Source organism: Macrobrachium rosenbergii, chromosome 48 (genome assembly GCF_040412425.1).
Source record: "Macrobrachium rosenbergii isolate ZJJX-2024 chromosome 48, ASM4041242v1, whole genome shotgun sequence".
Classification (NCBI taxonomy): Eukaryota; Metazoa; Arthropoda; class Malacostraca; order Decapoda; family Palaemonidae; genus Macrobrachium; species Macrobrachium rosenbergii.
In genome coordinates, this window is record NC_089788.1 from 71094944 (window position 1) to 71115035 (window position 20092).

Consider the following 20092-nt stretch of genomic DNA (forward strand, 5'->3'; position numbering starts at 1 on the left):
ACTTTTGTGTACCGATTCGAGACATCACTAACATTGCTCCATGTAATCATGAGGAAGCGGATTCCAGAATGATGGTCCATGTGGCTGATGCTTGTAAGCAGGGCTTCCGCAAGATTCTTGTTCGAACTGTTGATACTGATGTTGTTGTGTTAGCAGTAGCAACTGTGCAGCATGTAGGTGCTATTGAACTCTGGATTGCCTTCGGCTGTGGCAAGGAATTCCGCTACATTCCAGTTCATGAGATATCTGCTTCACTTGGGCCCCAAAAGTCATTAGCACTCCCTGTGTTCCATGCCTTCACTGGCTGTGATACAGTGTCAGTTTGCCCAAGTCGGAAAGAAGACCGCCTGGAAGGTATGGGAAACACATGATGAATTCACTGGTGCCTTCTATGAGGTGCATGATGCACCAGAACAAATAACTGAAGAGACATACACTTCACTAGAGTACTTCACCATTCTTCTATATGACAGAACAGCGACATGTACTTCGGTCAATGAAGCCAGAAAGCTTCTGTTCACACGTAAAGGGCGTGAGATGTCAGTCCTTCCTCCTTCTAAAGCTGCTCTACAACAACATATCAGGAGGGCAGTATTGCAGGGTGGACACCATTGGGGCATGCTGCAATTCCCCATCGCCAGTTGCCTTCCCCTGCTGAATGGGGTGGACCTGTCCAGAGCATTGGAGACCGCTGTGGACAAATCTACCTGAAGCAAGTGCATCGTGTCCAGAGCTAATCCAATGTAGATGTAGGAGCAGATGCACAGACTGCAAGTGTGTAAGGGCACACCTTAAGTGTACAGTTTACTGCACATGCCACACAGATTGTGACAATGTATGAAATGTGAGTAGCTAGTTGATACTGTGTTTGTGTTGCCTAGTAACATACGTGTTTGAATATATATCTCCATTCTATTCTTCGTTTAATTCTGATCACTGTATGAATCACAGTAATTTCAAGCACATACTTATTGTTTAGCTATTATAGTGTAATAAATACTTCTAATAGTCTACATAGATTATCAAGCCAATAGACTGCTAGATAGATTAATCATATTCCCTTCCTGTATAATTTTAACCTGCTGCAAGTAGGAATGTCTTTTGAATGTTGGATAAAGATGTAAGCGGACTGCTACTATGGTCGGTGAGTTGCCTAGCAAAAAATAAATGTTGTTGTTACTTACTGCTGATGCCTGTAACATTTTACTACTGATATAAATATTATAAATATGTCTAACAAAAGGTGTTGGTGGTTTATATAAAAATTTTCTTCCTGAATCGGCATATGCTGCCCATTGGTAGGTGGTTCGTGTTCCCTAGCAACCGTTGCTAAGAAACATGTGATATACAAGGGCTCCACCCCTGTAAATATTGAGTATGGACTGAAGTATCATTATGCCAAATTTCATGCTTGTATCACTAACTGAGCAATTCTAGCTCTATTTTGCACCAGTCGCCTGGACTATAGCACAGTCCTCAAGGAAACGAGAAGAGAAAGGAAACATGTAAAATGGGTAGAAGCATTTCAACCAGAACAAGGAAATCCAGAAGTACCAATAATTTTACAACTTTTATTTCTGTAAGTCTCATTTGCAGCCTCATTAGTCGCCCCAATTCTTTCCTCGGTGATTAGCAAATTTTGTAGAATATCGGTATTCACGTAAGTAAAAGCAGTGTTCAGATAACTGGAGCAGTTTTGTAGAATATCGGTTTTCACGTGAGTAAAAGCAGTGTTCTTGGGTCACCCGTTAAACTTGGCACCAACCAGGGCTCCAGGCACCCCCAAAATACTTCGGGTTGCTGCTAGGGTCGTTTGGTGGTAAGTCTGCAGGGACCAGCCGAAGAAGTTCGCTCAGAAGGTCCGCCATCATATCTTCGACGATGTCATAATGCAACTCTGCGATGTTGCTTCTCTCCTCGGGGTCATCTGTTTAAAAATGTTCATTTTAGAAAAACGAGAGCCTGGAAATGTATGGCTTTAGAAGCACGACGATTGCGAGGACAACTAATGGAAACATTCAAAATACTGAAAGTAGACAGTGACCTCTTCTCATTAGACGAAAACCAGACAAGAAATAATGGAAGGAAACTAGAACTGAAGAGATACAACACATCTCATTGTGGGATTTTCTTCACATACAAGATATATGACACATGGAAGAAACTGCCACCAGGAGTTGTAAACAACAACAGTGTGGAAGAGTTGAAGAGAAAGCTGGACCAATTCATTGGAAGAATACTGTGAATGAATAGTAAAACCTGCTCTTGGAGATAAGTGAGCACATGATGTCTCCTCGGATGAACTAACAAGTCTTTGAGACATCCTAATCATTGTAACTCTCTCTCTCTCTCTCTCTCTCTCTCTCTCTCTCTCTCTCTCTCTCTCTCTCTCTCTCTCTCTCTCTCTCTCTCTCAAGAAGAACCATTGAACATTAAAAGGAGCCAGAAAGGACATATAATGGTTCACTTGGTGAATTGCGATCTTTGAAAATAGTCAAGTACAAAGCCAGAGTCGACACAGCCTAATATTAACAAGTACATGTAGTCTGATGAACGGTGTACTAAGCTTTGTAGAAAACTGCATCAGAGCCTTGATATACTCATCATCCAAAAATATTCTGTGTATCTGGGGCATCAAATAGAACGTGCATAAGTGCTAATACGGAGTTTGTTATTATTAATATCATTATTCAAAAGATGAACCCTGTTCATAAAAAACAAGCCCACAAGGGCCATTGACTTGAAATTCAATCTTCCAAAGAAAATGGTGCTCATTTGAAAGAAGTAACGGAAGGTAATAGGAAATACAGGAAGAAGAGATCAGTTTTTGGAAAAGAAAAATAAATTGACAAATAGGTAAAAATGTAAGTGAATTATTAAAATACAAGGAGAATTGTTTTAGGGCAGTAATGCATTGCATTTTCGCTTGTTTATGTTTTGCCAAATTGCCAAGGTCGTCGATCATAAACATCTGAATCAGTTCAAAGATTCCTGTTAAACATATTTAATGTAAGTTCCAAAAACTTGGACTCATGTTTATATGCGAATATACATCTGTCAAGTATCAAAAATTTGTATATGATAACAATAAAACTATATGGTTGTTATCAGACATGCAGGTTTCGCCGGTGTTGTGATTCAAATTCAGTATGAAGTTTCTCTCTCTCTCTCTCTCTCTCTCTCTCTCTCTCTCTCTCTCTCTCTCTCTCTCTCTCTCTCTCTCTCCATACCTATAACGTTAAAGAGCCGAATTCCTGCTGTGGAAGGATTATCATTCCCTAGAGTGTTGTAACCATAAAGGATATCTTCTGTGTCCAACCCTTCTGGTGGCAGCGTCCAGGAACCATCTCCTGGATTTCCTACTATCATCTTGTAGTCTCCTTTCCTGAAAAAAAGTGATGGGTATGTTGCTTTATTATCAGTTTGCTTTCGAGATGATAAATGGAAGCTATTGGAAACGACAGGCACATCGAGATCTTGTGTACTCGGTGACAAGTTGTCCTTGAATCTGATATCAGGAGCCAGATAAAACGAAAGTACTCAAAAGGGAAAACTTCACTTTACAGTTCATGACATGAACTAGAACAGTAAGGGTGCTTTGTCAATGCAGCGGCTGAAGCGTCTGTAGCCTTGCGGCTCCCAATTTGCACTCATTTCCATCATATCAAATGAGAAGGTTTTCAAAGATACCTCTAGAAAAGGTTTCTAATGACTCGTCCACAGCAGGTTTTCAGTGGTACGTCTGCAGATGGTTTTCAGTGACACGTCTACAGAAGGTACCTTCTCATTGGTATAATGGCAATGATTGCAAATTGGAAATCGCTGCATTGGCTACCTACGCACCTTAAGGAGCTCACTCCCTCAAGAACAAGGATAGCTTGATGTAAAACGAACAAACACTCCGCCTCTGTTACTCATCTCGGAGTGAGAAAATCAGTTTATGAAATTTTGGTGCACTGTCATTTTTTGTCACTGACTATACTTAGGTGGTTGCTGTGATCATTCCTGCTGATTTAATACTCCATGAAAGTTCTTGGGCAGTGTCAGTGGCATTCTGGGTGGTTTTTCTTTAGTTATACAAGAACTACCGCAAGGATCAGAAAAAGACTTCAAAATCTGACTACATTGGTTCAATGGCTGGTAATTTTTTCTCCCCCGTATTCTGGAAAGAGTGCCACAGGATATTTGGGTGTTGTGCATGCTTTGGAAGATGAAAACAACGCTGAATACACTTTCATATTTTTCATTTTGCTGTTCATGAAATGCGTCTGGGTATGGTTTGTTTCTGCCTTGCTCTTCAGGAAAAGTGTATGGGCAAAGTCGGTTTCTGACCTGCTCTTCAGGAAATGTGTCTGGGTAAAGTCTATTTCTGACTTGCTCTTCAGGAATGTGTCTGGGTAAAGTCTGTTTCAGACTTGCTCTTCAGGAAATGTGTCTGGGGTAAAGTCTGTTTCTGACTTGCTCTTCAGGAAATGTGTCTGGGTAAAGTCTGTTTCTGACTTGCTCTTCAGGAATTTGTCTGGGTAAAGTCTGTTTCTGACTTGCTCTTCATGAAATGTGTCTGGGTAAAGTCTATTTCTGACTTGCTCTTCAGGAAATGTGTCTGGGTAAAGTCTGTTTCTGAATTGTTCTTCAGGAAATGTCTGGGTGAAGTCTGTTTCTGACTTGCTCTTCAGGAAATGTGTCTGGGTAAAGTCTGTTTCTGACTTGTTCTTCAGGAAATGTGTCTGGGTAAAGTCTGTTTCTGAATTGTTCTTCAGGAAATGTCTGGGTGAAGTCTGTTTCTGAGTTGCTCCTCAGGAAATGTGTCTGGGTAAAGTCTGTTTCTGACTTGCTCTTCAGGAAATGTGTCTGGGGTAAAGTCTGTTTCTGACTTGCTCTTCAGGAAAAATGGCAAGGACATGTACAATCTACTGTTTTCTAGGAAATAAGTATTAGAGGATCTATCTCCTTGTCTTGTATTTTTCTCCGTAGGTTATAAACCGAATGCATTTGGCTTTATTGAACGTTATGTTCAACACAATATTATTAGAGAAAAGTAGTTAACCGTGGAAAGAAAATCTATCACTCCACAAACCCTAGTCTCACTTTGCACGTTCACAAACGTCAATTACCTGAGAGCAGCCTTGATCTGAGTCGTATTATCTGGACCGAGCGAATTATCAATGTTATAAACGAACGATGTCCGTGGAGCTGTTGTTCCTGATGTGAGAGCCTCCCACTGGTCAAAGCCATCCGTATTTTCAGGGACCCTACCTCCTGCCAGACCAGCCAGAGTTGCGTACCAGTCGGTGACATGCACAACCCTACCAAGAAGATTAACATTAGCATTCTCTGAGGTTAATTCTGATGTGGAAAAAAGATATGTTCTTACAAATCCTTCGGATTAACTGATCATGTTATTAAGTATGTTGTAGTATGTCCCTGTTGTAATTGTTGTAGACTTACGTATCTGAGACGAAACCGGCCTTTGGCAGGAGAGGAGAGTGGATGAAGCCAGCAGCTCTGGTGCCTCCTTCCCAGAGGCTGCCCTTTGCTCCTCGAAGAGGCCAGTTGTTGGCACCTGCTTGGTGACCTCCATTCTTTGAAAGTAATTAAATTATTTGATATCACAGTATCGTGATCGTAAATGGAAAAATAAAGTCCGCGGTAGTATGTATGTATATTGCTATATACAGGAAGTTTTTGCCAACTTGATCAGTTGGCCACATCAGCCTGGATAAACAGAAATAATATTACATATATGACAACATCTTTGAAAAATGGAAATTATACAAAACAGCTTGAAGTTACCTGAAAGGATAACAAGCTGTTTTATAACTTCCATTTTTCAAAGATGTTGTCATATATTTAATATTATTTCTATGTTTATTCAGGCTGAAGAGGCCGAATGATCAAGTTGGGAAAAGCTTCCTGTGTATAGCAGTATGCATACATACTACTGCGGACTTTATTTTTCCAATTAAATTATTATTTACGATTTCAACAATCACTTTATTATGAAAAGGAATGAGGCAGTGTTTTCCATTAGCTTAGTGGATGAGGAAGATTAAAGACTGAAAACTGAACATTTTTGAAAACACATCCAAGTTTAGGTGATGCGGGCATTACCTGTTTTTGAAACTTACGTCGGAACTGAAGATGATGATGGAGTTGTCGTAGTGACCAGTTGCCTTAAGTGCATCTACTACTCTACCTACGGCATCGTCCATTGCCCACGACATAGCTGGAATGAGTGTTTCTTTTGAAAAAGTCTTCAATTCAAAAAAGTTTGTACAGCCAATGTTTAGCATTTTACACCCAGAGAATCAGGACGATTTACTGTAATGTTGGAGGAATCTAAATTATTATGATGTTAGAAGAGCCGCCTTTTTTTTTTTTTTTATCTTGACTAATAATCCAGCAGCCTGCTAAGTCCCATGGTGTGTTTTGAGTGAAAGCAAGCCATACTGTTAGGTGGCTCAAGAAGACCATAATGCTCAATCCGTCAGAACCCCGACCAAATCCCCATTAAAGAATTCAGATTGTTAATCATTAATTTGGAAATCTGTGGATGTATGCCAGATATTTCACCATATATCAATAGGTATGGATCAACACTGTTAATTAAAAAGGATGATTATCCGATTGTTATTAGAGAAGAGTGCTAAGATATGTACCCGGAAAACACCCTTACCTTACAATCACAAAATGCTTTGATGAAATATGCCTGAACTGTTTGACAGAGTACCATTATTACACTGTTTCTTAGAGTTCACCTAAGCCACGTAATATAGTAGTTTGCTTAATGACAAAAAAAACATTGCACGGGACTATTCTGTGGTTTTTGCCAGATCAAGCCTACTGCTGAGCACAAGAAAGTAATAATTTATTACCCAGAACAATTTCCCTTTCCTCATCTCCTATGTACTTGAAAGGCTCCCTGTAATCTTCTGGAACTTGCAAAGGAGTGTGAATACTCTGAAGGGCGAAGTACAGGAACATTGGATCGTCGGGGTTCCTTGTGGACAAGAGGTCCTCGATGTGCGAAGAATATGCATCCTGCAAGATTAAAACCATGTTTCAGTGGGGAATGGAAAGCCACATTATTTTTATTACTAATTCTGCAATCTAAACTATTATTATTATTTCTTTAGATGAAGCCTATTCACATGGAATAAGCACACCAAAGGGACCATTGACTTGAAATTCAAGCTTCCAAAGAACTTTGGTTTCAACATGCCGCCGTAGCCCCACACTGCAGCAGTAACTGATCATGATACAGAGCCAACGACTTTTTCATCGGCCCGGGGGAGGCGCGAACTCACGACATCTGAGCGGCATGCCACGACGCTAGCCACCATACCAGCGGACCAATACAAATGAGCAAAACAAAATGCCATTAACTTGTCTGGTTAGCTGCCTGATAATAAAATGTTTAAATGCGAAAAAGTGAAGATCAGAAATGCAGAAGTGCTTCTGTTCGCGAGTACAAAACCTTTGAGGCCTCATTTGTCATGGCTAAGGGCAGAGTTGATGACAGAGTTACTTGTTAACAGGCTCCTTGGAGGAAAATTTTTGGGCATGGCACTCTGGAATTAGTGTTTTATGTCGTTTTGCCTGACCTTAGGCTCTTTACCTGAACTGTTGTGTTTGTAAAAGTGTTTAAAATTCAGCAGAAATTTGAGAAGTCATTGTCAATTTTATTCCAACAGGAGAGAATGAGGGAAAGTTTATTTTGTTTATACTTGTATTGCATTATATTCTATCATATCAGTTTTTAGGTAAAATGCCATGATATAATCATTAAAAGCCATCATATTTATAGCCTTCGCTGTAACGATAATACTAGTTAACTTTCTGCACATGCCTGTGTCTTCTAAATCGGCCATAATATTACTTTGAATTTTTAATATTACTTTGAAATTTAACTTCTGGTAAGACAATCTCGACACATTTTTGATGCCAAATAATTTTTTATGCTTCTTAAATGTCAAAATTTGCGTGGTTTTCTCCCTTGGTCAGATTCATAAAATCAAACGCACTCACAAGGTTTAAGTACGTACTGAATGAAATCGCACTCGCATTTAATATAGATTTCGGACAGCTTGAACTAATCTTTTATTCTGTATTTTCAAGGATGACAGATTCTTTAAGCAGTGCACTGTTTAAACTTCTTACTGTCCAAGCAACTTGAAGCGTTTGCTTTAGAAGTGATGTACTTCCCTTAGTCAACGACGAAGCAATAACATCTTTAGGACCTTCTCTGTAATAAGGTATATTGTGCATCCTTCCCCCTCACCTCTTTTAGTTTTCCTTAAAAGAAAACTATTGTGCTGGCATTGTCTGTCCGTCCGCAATTTTTCTGTCCGCCCTCAGATCTTAAAAACAACTGTGGCCAGAGGGGTGCAAACTGGTATGTTGATCAACTACCCTCCAATCATCAGACATACCAAATTGCAGCCCCCTAGCCTCAGTAGTTTTTATTTCATTTAAGGTTAAAGTTGGCCATGATCGTGCGTCTGGCGACGATATAGGGCAGGCCACCAACGGGCCGTGGCTGAAAGTTTCATGGGCCCCGCCTCATGCAGAATTATACGCTGTGCAGAAAACTCGATTTCACCGAAGAAACTTCGCCGCATTTTTTTACTTGTTTATTTCCAGTCTCAAGCTCTGGCATTTGGTTGTCCTATATACGAGTATATATATATATATATATATATATATATATATATATATATATATATATATATATATATATATATATATTATCCCCGATGGGGAATTATCACCGAAGGGGAATATATAAGTGATAAATGGACGGGCACTGCCGAGTCTCGATCCCACGACACAGACGCGCCATCCAGCAACTCCAGTCGATGTTACCACTGAGCCATCAAGAGATGGACGGGCACTGCCGAGTCTCGATCCGGATCGAGACTCGGCAGTGCCCGTCCATTTATCACTAATAAATTCCCCTTCGGTGATAATTCCCCATCGGGGATATTCCCGAGGTAGCGTGGATTTGATATTTAGCGACATTTGTAAACGAAGCTACTAAACCGTAAGAGTAAGATAAAACTACTTACCGTATCGTACGTTCCATTAACGCTTAAGTCCACGTCCATGTTATTCCGGAAATCGTAGCCGAAGGCTGGCTCGTCTGAAACAATGAAGAAGTGTAGTATAGGTGTTAATAAGTTGCCCTTGCTATCCGACCGGACCGACTTTATGGCAATGCTGTAACCTCTGAAAATGTAAGTTTAAGTTAAAAAAGTCACTTTATTGAAGGAAGTGATTCTTAAACTTGCTCACTTTTACCTTTGTTGAGAATCTTGACAACATAAAATTTTACTCCCATTTTAATTCAGTGAAGTTTTATTAGTTAAAACAGAAGCCTACAAATCTCCTGTCATGCTCTTCCCTTACACAAAAATCAGCCATAACGCTGCAGTTGCAATGCTGTTGTTATATACTTGGTCTTTAGTGTAATGCATGAATTTTGATACACAATCTTTTGATAAAGTCAGCCACAGATCTGAACTTGGAACGATTGTTTTAGTTTTCTGTGAAAGAAACTTTGTCTGTCCGTCCGCACTTTATTCTGTCCACACTTTTTTCTATCCGCACTTTTTCTGTCCGCCCTCAGATCTTAAAAACTACTGAGACTAGAGGGCTGCAAATTGGTACGTAGACCATCCACCCTCAAATCATTAAACATACCAAATTGCAGCCCTCTAACCTCAGTAATTTTTATTTTATTTGAGGTCAAATTTAGCCACAATCGTGCTTCTGGCAACGACATAAGATATGCCACCACCGGGCCGTGGTTAAAATTTCATGGACAGCGGCTCGTACAGCATTATATCAAGACCACCGAAAGATAGATGTATTTTCGGTGGCCTTGATTATACGCTGTACAGAAAACTAGATTTCGCTGAAGAAACTTCGGCTCATTTTGTACTTGTTAAGTCTTGGACCTGACGTGTTACACAGCCAAGAACACAAGTTCACACAAACGGTTCCTGGGGTGAGGGATGAAGTTCGTTTATAGCCCCAGCCCCAGTCTTTAGAACTGATGCCACACTGCTCCTTGCATAAGCCAGTATATTTATTGGTAATCGCGATAATGCTTTTAATTTTTCACTTTCTTTCGCTGAGGCCAATTCAACTATCAGCTTTCTTCGACCATCAGAAGATATTTTAGGCTGTCGGCCACAATACTTCACAGTGTCCCTGTACACATTAAAAATATTGCACCTACAGGTATAATCTATAACCTTTTCAGTCAGACAACTTAACTTCTAAAGTTGTTTCCACTTTCGTAAGATGACTGAAACATTTGAATCTATTTTTTTGTCAACACACTTTATCTTTTTTTTTTTCCTCGTGAAATGATTAGTATGGATGTAAGTGTTGCATGAGGCTTGACCATACGAGAAAGAGGATGCGAGCTTTCAGGAAGTTCCGTATTCTAAAATGGTAGGCAAGAGTCTGATGAAACTCGTTGAATCTCTGTTTGCGATTTCTGCGCAAAAATGCGAAGCGCTCCTTGTATTGCACGGCTCTGCAAGTCCTTGGGGATAGCAGTTGAAAAGCTTTTTAGTGCAGTGCCCAATGTAATATCTGTAAAACAACTTGACAGTGACTGTCTTGGGATGGAGGCAAAATGATTCCAGTTGAGGTAAGATTTAAATTGATCAAGGCTAAAAGGAACAATATTCTGGAGAAGCATGGATATGTCCATATAAATTTGTACCTGCTCTTTTAAGTACGTTTGATTTGTAAAGGATGTACCCAGCATCTTAGACACAGACTTTGGCGAGCTGTGATATGTTTCTTCCAAGATTTACTAACTCTACTGAGGATACCAGTCTCCAAATTGTAAGATACTGAGAATGCCGAAGGGATGTAGTTATCGCCTTTTATAACATTAGTTAAAACCAACAGTCATTTAAAGGAATTGTGAATGAGATATTTTGAACATCATCTGTAATAATAAAATCCGAGTGGATCTTGTTTGTCCGCCCAGGTGGGGGCTGGGTAGGGAGGGGTTCGGGAGGGTACGGGAGACATGAGACATCCACCCTCCTCCTGCAAACCTGTTTGTCCGTCCAGGGTGCGGGCGGGGTAGGTAGGGGATCGGGCGAGTAGGGGAAACATGACACATCCACCCTCCTCCTGCAAGCCTGTTTGTCCGTCTCGGGTGGGGGCGGGTAGGTAGGGGATCGGGAGGGTAGGGGAGACATGACACATCCACCCTCTTCCTGCAAGCTTGTTTGTCCGTCCCGTGTGGGGGCGGGGTAGGTAGGGGATTGGGAGGATAGGGGAGACATGACACATCCACCCTCCTCCTGCAAGCCTGTTTGTCCGGCCAGGGTGGGTGCGAGGTCGGTGGGGGATCGGGAGGGCAGGGGAAACATGACGGGCAGCGCCAGGCTCCAACACAGCATATCAAGCTCGTCGATAAAATAAAATTCTGTCGGACTATAACAAGGACTATTGTCAAATCTTACGTGAATGACAAGAACTAATGTCAATTCTAATATTAAAATAATGTGTTATACTGTTATAACCTATATTGTTCCTCAAAAGAGAGACGAACCTTCGTTAATCGTGCCGTTCCATTTCGTTCCAGACGAGTGAAAGTAGTGGTCCTGGCCTCCGTTATAATAACCGAAAAATGTGTCGAATCCTCTGTAGGTAGGCGTGTAGTCCCAGTGGCAGAATCCCAGATGCCACCTGGAAATAGATGTCCAAGCACAGTCCATTAATGTTCCTCAGGGACATTAGTGTATTAATGTTCCTCAGGGACATTAATGAACTCAAGAACATTAGTGGGGCTTGTACGTTTATCATGAGTTTTTGCATCCTGTAGAAGAATGCATTGTTATACTGAATAGGGTTTTTTTTTAATTTATCCAGTTGGAAGCTGCAATATGTAGTCTATTTGTCAGACTATTCTGCACAACTGATATAGACACAGTTTTACCAGTTGACAAACGAGGTATAACTTTTACAGTTGACACTGGGGAGCCGTTTGTTAAGAGTAGGTTGACAACACATCGGATCTTGTATCAGGGACGCTGGCTTAGAAACGCATGCGGATTTTGCTGCGGTAATGGTGTGCGTACCGCTGTAGCTTTATTCACAAAATGATAAATACTTCTAAACCTCATTTCTGTGGCTCCTCCGCAAGATTGATCTTGATTGATACCAAAGGCTGGGAATTAAATTATATCCTAGTTTTCCAGTATGGATCTAGAGAGAAATGTGTCGTGTCGGATATAACTGGCTAGGTGTGAGTAACATCAGGAAGCTTTCATCTCTTGTGGACATAATTAGTGTGAATTCCTATTCTTTTAGTGATATTTTATGGGGCTGAATTCATAATTAGGTTGACTGCATGCGTCCATACGAAAGTAGGTACAGTATTTCGAACTAATAGGATTTGTGTTAAGTGTTCACATTCTTTTGGGTGGCTTCTTGATACCAGTCATGGTACCACATCCCACGGTTACTCAGAATGTTACGATTCAGTTACTGCTGCTTGTTGTCTGCTGCAAAGGCGTGGAATTCTTCACGTGTTTCTCTTACCTAATAAAATTACAGTCTTCCATTCCTCGAAGGGCTGGTCTGTTCGTTTCATATATCACTTTGATAAAAAGCTTCTTTCAATTTAACAGGAGTGTGTTTGGTCGGTAACTTGAAGAAATATTTTGAGGTACATATCCGTTGTTTATATCTCGGTATGTACTTGCACGTTTCATACGTATATCTTATATTCGCTTCTATCTAAGCGGGATTGCACTTACTGTTAATTTGATTGAACAATGCAAAAAGTTGCTGACAATGCTTAAAACCTGTGAATTTGATTGTAGGACATCAGCTCTCTGGGAAAAATCTGTCGGTTTTATGAATTCATCCTGAAATCCACGATCTCACTGTCTCTGATTTTTTTTTTACTTTTAACCATTCTTTCCAGTTGATATTCTGTCACACCTTACATGGCTAGACCCCACCTATTCTGCCTTGAACTCCTAAATCATAATTCTTCCTCGTGATTTTCACTCAACCTAGGCTTGAAAACCTTTGTAAGTCGCTCAGCCCACCAGTCTCTGCCTATATGCTATAAAAAGACTTAGATTTATGTCTGACTCAGCACACTGAACTCACCGACATGCACACAGAAAACTTCTAGATTTATGTCTGAGTCAGCACACCGAACTCACTTTCCAACGGCATGCGTCGAGTATCCAGCTTCCTTCAGTGCTTGTGGCAGAAGAGTAGCATTCAAAATGAGTCCTGTTGGCTGCCTTGGGGTCAGGACTCCATGCTGGAGAGAAAAAAAGTATACCTTAGTTTTACCAGACCACTGAGCTGATTAACAGCTCTCCTAGGGCTGGCCCGAAGGATTAGACTTATTTTACGTGGCTAAGAACCAGTTGGTTACTTAACAACGGGACCTACAGTTTATTGTGGAATCCGAACCACATTATAGCGAGAAATGAATTTCTATCACCAGAAATAAATTCCTCTAACTCTTCATCAGCCGGCCGCTGGAATTGAACTCCGGCCCATCGAATGACAGTCTGAAGCTCAACCGACTCGGCTAACAAAGGGCTTGCTGGAGAGAAAAGGAAGCCGAGTTTAATAGTGCTGTTACAGCTTGCGCGCATTGATTGGGTTTATTGAATGAGCGTAATTTTGATAACGTTTACTATTCCACTTTTGCAGTATTTAGTTTTGTATATGCTCACTTAATGCAGTCACTTAATGCAGGCAGTTTTGTTGATTTTTTCCGCTATGTTTTGTGGGGTGGGCCGATTGTCCAATACACGTTTACAAGATTATGTTTTCTGGTATTTTTTCATTTTACTGGTTATTATTCTGATGATTACTATTTCGTTTTATTGAAGATTACACATTTTTGCTATCATGTGAAATTTGGTAGATACTTGACTAAATGTTATAGTTGATAACAGAAAATGAATTAGTAACAAGTTTCAAGTTATTTGGGTTCCTTCGTAGTTTTCGTAAGTTAATTACTTAAAGATAAGATAAACATATTTAGAAAAATTCCAGACAATTGTTACTATAATTAAGGCACTGCTAGTGCAGAATAAAGCGATAATATTCTGATTTTACACAGTGCTACACAATCACGCCGGAATTAGAAGAAAAGCATTGTATCTGATTGGTGGCCCTCTGAAAATTCGTGGAATCCATTGCAAGATACTCCAGGAACCTTTTAGGTAGGGATGGTGGCTGTGATGTTTTGTGTTGAAGGATTCCTCAAGTCACCACTCACTTTCAGTTAAAATATGTTTTGATGCGAATAAACAAGACTGCGGAAGTCATAGATTTGTTGTGTGAGAAGTAGGCTTTGATTAATTTGGACCAGAGGCCAAGCACTAGGACCTATGAGGTCATTCAGCAGTAAAACGGAAATTGACAGTAAAAGGTTTGAAAGGTTTAACAGGAGGAAAACCTCGCAGTTGCACTATGGAACGATTGTTATTAGAGGGTGGAAAGTAAGATGGAAGAAAGAGAATATGAAAGAAGGCACAGTAAAAGGAGTAAAAGCGGTTGCAACTAGGGGCCGAAGGACGCTGCAAAGACCCTCAAGTAATGCCTACAGTGCACGGCATGAGGTGCACTGACTGCACTATCCCCCCTACGGGGGAACGCATTCTCGTGGAACAAGCCAGTTTGATAATTGATATTCTGAGAGAGCTTCCAGATATTGTCACGACCGAGTAAAGAGTATAGTAAAGTACAAAGCAGTTCTCTTAATCACTAGTGTATCCTCACCTGTCTCCCAATAGTGAACGGATATCTCCCAGTAAGAAGGGCCGAGCGTGTAGGTGTGCACAAGGGCTGGACGTAGGACCGATCCAGGATGATGCCCTCCTTGGCTAGCGTTTCCAGATTGGGCGTCAAAGCCTTCGGGTTATGCCACGACACATCATACCAGCCTTTTGAAAAAAGATTGAACTTTGAAAGTTTATGAATGTTGGCAGATAGTTCTGTTTATAATGGAGATTCGCTGAGCAGCAACACCAATATGCAATAACTGTGCCTCGCTGTCTAACTTCTCAGTTCCAGAGGTGCTTTATTCCTCACACCGTTGGACTGGAATAGCCTCCCAAAGGATGTCGTGCGACTGGAACCTCAAGCGGAGATACAATGCATTAATATTTTTAGTTACATTTTTATTTATTTGTTAATTTATATGTTTTTTCTAATAGCTGATCTCCCCTTTCTGCATTTCCCATTACCTTCTGTTACTTCTTTCGAATAAACACCATATTCTTTGGAAGCTTGAATTTCAAGTCAGTGGCTCCTTTAATGGGCTTGTTCCATAGGAATAGGATTCATCCTCTTGAATAATAATAATAATAATAATAATAATAATAATAATAATAATAATAATAATAATAATAATAATAATAATAATATTCTTTGGAGGCATGAATTTCAAGTCAATGGCCCTTTAATGGGCTTGTTCCACAGGAATAGGATTCATCCTCTGAATAATAATAATAATAATAATAATAATAATAATAATAATAATAATAATAATAATAATAATAATAATAATAATAATAATAATAATAATATGCAATGGTCTTTCCTGTCTAATTTGGTCCAGCTGTTTGCCTGCAAGTTTTAAGGACGTATACACTTCCCGGAGGCATAAATTTGGACCAGCCATTTATAGATTTCGAGAAAAACGACAGGATTTCTTACACTTTTTAATTTCTCCCTTTGTTGCAGGGTCGCACTAATCAGAGACCTGTGTCATTGCTAAGCTCACGATTAGCTGTTATGTAATCGAATGCTATTTAATGAATAATTTTGTATTCATTAAATTAGTCATTAAGTATTTTAAATATTATTCACTAAATATTCTTATTACTCATCCCAAGTTAAATATTAACAGTAACTTTTGTTTGATTTTGTGATTTAATGAGTAGTCTTATCTATAATTCCTGACTCGCTAGATAACGGTACATCCACCGTCCTAAACTGACCGGTAAGTTTAACAATTAAGAAGCGCCGTAGCGGGCTAGTGCCGTAGCATTACTTAAGGTTCTTTGTAGCCTTCCATCGGCCCCTAACCCTTTCATTCCTTTTTACTGTACCTCAGCTCATATTCTCTTTCTTACCTCTTCCTTTCCACCCTTTCCTAACAATTGTTTCATAGTGCAACTACAAGGTTTTCCTCCTGTTATATCTTTCAAACCTTTTCACTGTCAATTTCCCTTTCAGCGCTGAATAGCCTCTTAAGTCCCAGAGCTAGGCCTTTGGCCTAAATTCTATATCCTATTCTCTTTTAACAGTCAAGAAGTGGATATCATTTACCTAAATCATCGGCAAGAATAAAGATGATATGTGGCTTAGATGACGACGCGGGCGACTCGGAAGTGACACCAACCGTGATACAAATCTGCAAAGCCAAGAACCTCAGGACCACCAAATACTTTCCTTCCCTACGAGACATGATGCTTCAGAGATCGTCTGAGTAGGAATCGAGTTTTCGCCTTAACTCCTTTTTTTTAATAGCTTTCTGAGGCTCACTGTGTTGTTAAGCAACCTCTGTTATCTCTTGATGGTTTATCTAATCATTTATCACTCGTACATCCGAGTGTGATATTTTTCTCATGTGCAGTTGCCGTTGAAAATTGGTGCTGATTCAGCACTAATGATTTTTTAGCGTATGATTATTTCGTCGTATTGCTGTCAGCTGTGAGTTTATCGAAAGCTATTTTTATATCGCAGGTTCTTTTTTAGTCGTTATTCTTTTTTACTTGTCATTTCTTTTTTTTAGTATTTTTAGTCCTCGAAACACTGCCGGTTTTTTGTTATCTGGTGTTATTTTCGGACATCGTCATTCTTTTTTGATTTACTGTTATTCCTTATCTGCTGTCACTTGAAAAACCAGAAATATTTGTAATACCTAAGTGCTAAGTAGGCATTAATTAAGGATCTTTGCAGCGTCCGTTCGGCCCCTAGCTGCAACCTCTTTCATTCCTTTTACTGTATCTCCGTTTATATTCTCTTTCTCTCTTCTTACTTTCCTCAATCCTCTCCTAACAATTGACTCATAGTTCAACTGCGGGTTTACCTCCTGTTACACCTTTCGAACCTTCTTACTGTCAATTTCAGTTTTAGTGCTGAATGACCTCATAGGTCTCTTGCTTGGCCCCTGGCCTAAATTCTATATTCAATTCTGTTTTATTCGTAACCTTTCGTAGAATGCAGTGTCCTGACCTAACTAGACCTTACCCTCCTAACCTCACTTAGGGTGCCGTTACCTGAAATGACCGGGGGCTACGACCCTGCACGCCCCCACAAGTAACACTAAACATTGGAAGGCAGTGTTTGAGATACTGTCATTCTGCAAACTACCCGGAGATTGTAACTGATCACTTATCATTCTGCAGAGACCAAAATAATGGTATTTGTCCCTTCGAGTTTATTAGATAAAAATGCATTGAATGTCTAATAAATTTCATGTCATTGAGAAGGAATTTGTTATAGTTTCTCATGACATGTTAGGGGAATTTATTTAAACTTTTCTTTACGTAAATGTCTAAATTTTTTTTTTTTTGTTCACGGCAAACTTCTGTGTGTGTGTATTTAATGTATATATATACTTATATCCATATATATATATGTATATATATATATATATATATATATATATATATATATATATATATATATATATATATATATATAATTGTGCTGATTGTGGGTGAAATTAACCCACAATTAACCTGTTGCCCATTGACAACATGAAACATTGGAGGCTAAAGTGTAGATGGTCTGTATATATATATATATATATATATATATATATATATATATATATATATATATATATATATATATATATATATATATATATATATATATATGTATATATATATATAAATATATATATATACTGTATATATATATATATATATATATATATATATATATATATATATATATATATATATATATATATATATATATATATATATATATATATATATATTACTAACTTGACAATGAGGACAGTTAGTCCTGTAAAAGCTTGTAACTTTTTTAATAAATATCTCAGCAAGAAAAAAATGAGGTCGTGTCAGTCATTGTATTAATGCACAGAACCATTGTGTAAGTGATAAAGTTAATATATATATACATATATATATATAATATATATATGTATTTATATATATGGATATATATATATACATATATTTATATATATACATACATATATTTATATATATATATATATATGCATATATGATATGTATAGACCATCTATCACCTGAACCTCCAATGTTTCGATGTCAAGAATTGAGATGGCTGGCTAATGATTAATCAGTCGACCCAGCAACTGCCAGCCACAGGGAAGAAATAATAAGTTACTTTAACACTGTAAGGTATCAGCGATAGGTTCATGAGAAAAGGAAGAAAAGGTTACCGAACATGACTGTCGTCGCTTTACCAAGAAAATCTTTACTGGAATCATTGGTTTAATAAAATCATGAAGGCCACGTTAGTTTGCTAAATCATAAATTCTGTTCAGTGAACGTGTTCAAGTGTGACCGCTGTATGAGAGAAAGGAGCCCAATTTAATTCTTAATCACTGAAATGTTTAAATTCTGATAAAACATGAATGGATATTGCAAACATTTCAGACATCAAATTTTTGTTACTAGTCGGGGAAGAGGAATCAGTCGTAGGTGCAAAGTTGTTGGGTAAGAAAAGCCTCATAAATAGAATGTGAAATGGTTGATGTTGGCATGTGATATGCTACCGATTAGGGAATAGGAAATGAAACGTCAGAAACCACTGAAAAAGTTCGAAGGCTTTTGCAAGAGGAGGAAACTGAGTAAAACTGGAGACCCGGAAGATCGAGATGTGGATTGTAGGGGATTAGAAGTGGTCGTTTCAAATAGTTTTTGTCAGTATATACTCGTATAACTGCTGATGATAGAATGAGCGAGAGAGAGATGTATATATATATATATATATATATATATATATATATATATATATATATATATATATATATACTGTATATATACATGCATATATAATACATCGTAGCATTACGCCAAGCGAATATTAAATGTTTAAATTATAATAGCTGACTTAGCATTAGAGACCTTTGAAGGTTCTCTAATACTTACCATCAACTCGACGGTATTTTAAATAATATACTCTAGAAAGCAAGAGTCAGATATGCGCATTTACTTGTACAGGGAAAACGGAAAAGTCTTCTTCAGTTCTTGAATAATTTGTAAGCTGTAAAAGGAAATCAAGACCAATCATGTGATGGAAAAATGATATTTGGGTCTACAACTCCAAAAGCATCAAGGTTGAGTAAAATATGTTTAATTTCACAGGAGCAAAAAACTAGCCTACTATCCATTACAAGTATTTTTTAAAATAATTATTTGATCGAAATGGTACTTTGACACAGTGTACAAGACACCTCTCGCTGATTTTTGGAAATATAATGCAGTGTCAAATGGTGTTAGTTAAGGCGTTTGCTCTTGACTTTTAAAGGCAAAGTCGCGTGAGTCAGCAGGATTAATCCACGCAATCGAACGTCCGCTATTCCCCATAGACAGGAAAGGGGGGCGGAGATAGGGAGCCCAGGAATGTGGGTTGAGGGAGGGAGAAGATGGGGATAAAGGACGTTCGAATGCATAGTTTGGCGATGCTTGGCAACACCATGTAAGCCAAGAGTAAACGCCTTGACTAAAACGATTAAACAATGCACTATATGACCAAAAATTAGCGGGAGGTGTCTTGTACACTGTGTCAAAGTAACACTTCGATCAAATAATTAGTTTGAAAGATATTTGAGAAAAACGATGACTCGCGGTCCCTGAAATGGATAGTAGTCAACTTACCTTCAAGAAAACAGGTATGAATCTTACTGAGAACTGAGTTTCTCATCGCTCTGCTTACTATTAAACACAGTAGTCAGAAGTGTTGTCTTTTCCTTTGGACAATCACGGTGAGGTTATCAAATTGTTTTCCTTTACAGTGCAATATGGTCGTCAACATAATGCAACAGAGGCATATAAATCAGCAC

General features: G+C 38.8%; 1 protein-coding gene across 1 annotated transcript; it reads right to left on the reverse strand.

Annotated features, from left to right (window-relative positions):
* Positions 1 to 1557: 1557 nt before the first annotated feature.
* On the reverse strand, positions 1558 to 16529 carry LOC136831733 (arylsulfatase I-like). Its single transcript, XM_067092351.1, has 11 exons — positions 16348 to 16529; positions 14794 to 14957; positions 13212 to 13315; positions 11585 to 11721; positions 9069 to 9142; positions 6876 to 7041; positions 6129 to 6226; positions 5449 to 5582; positions 5115 to 5306; positions 3231 to 3385; positions 1558 to 1927 (listed from the first exon to the last, which is right to left on the reverse strand). Exons 1-11 carry the CDS (start codon positions 16484 to 16486, stop codon positions 1749 to 1751), a joined length of 1542 nt encoding a protein of 513 aa, XP_066948452.1. The 5' UTR covers positions 16487 to 16529; the 3' UTR covers positions 1558 to 1748.
* Between the last annotated feature and the right edge of the window lie 3563 nt (positions 16530 to 20092).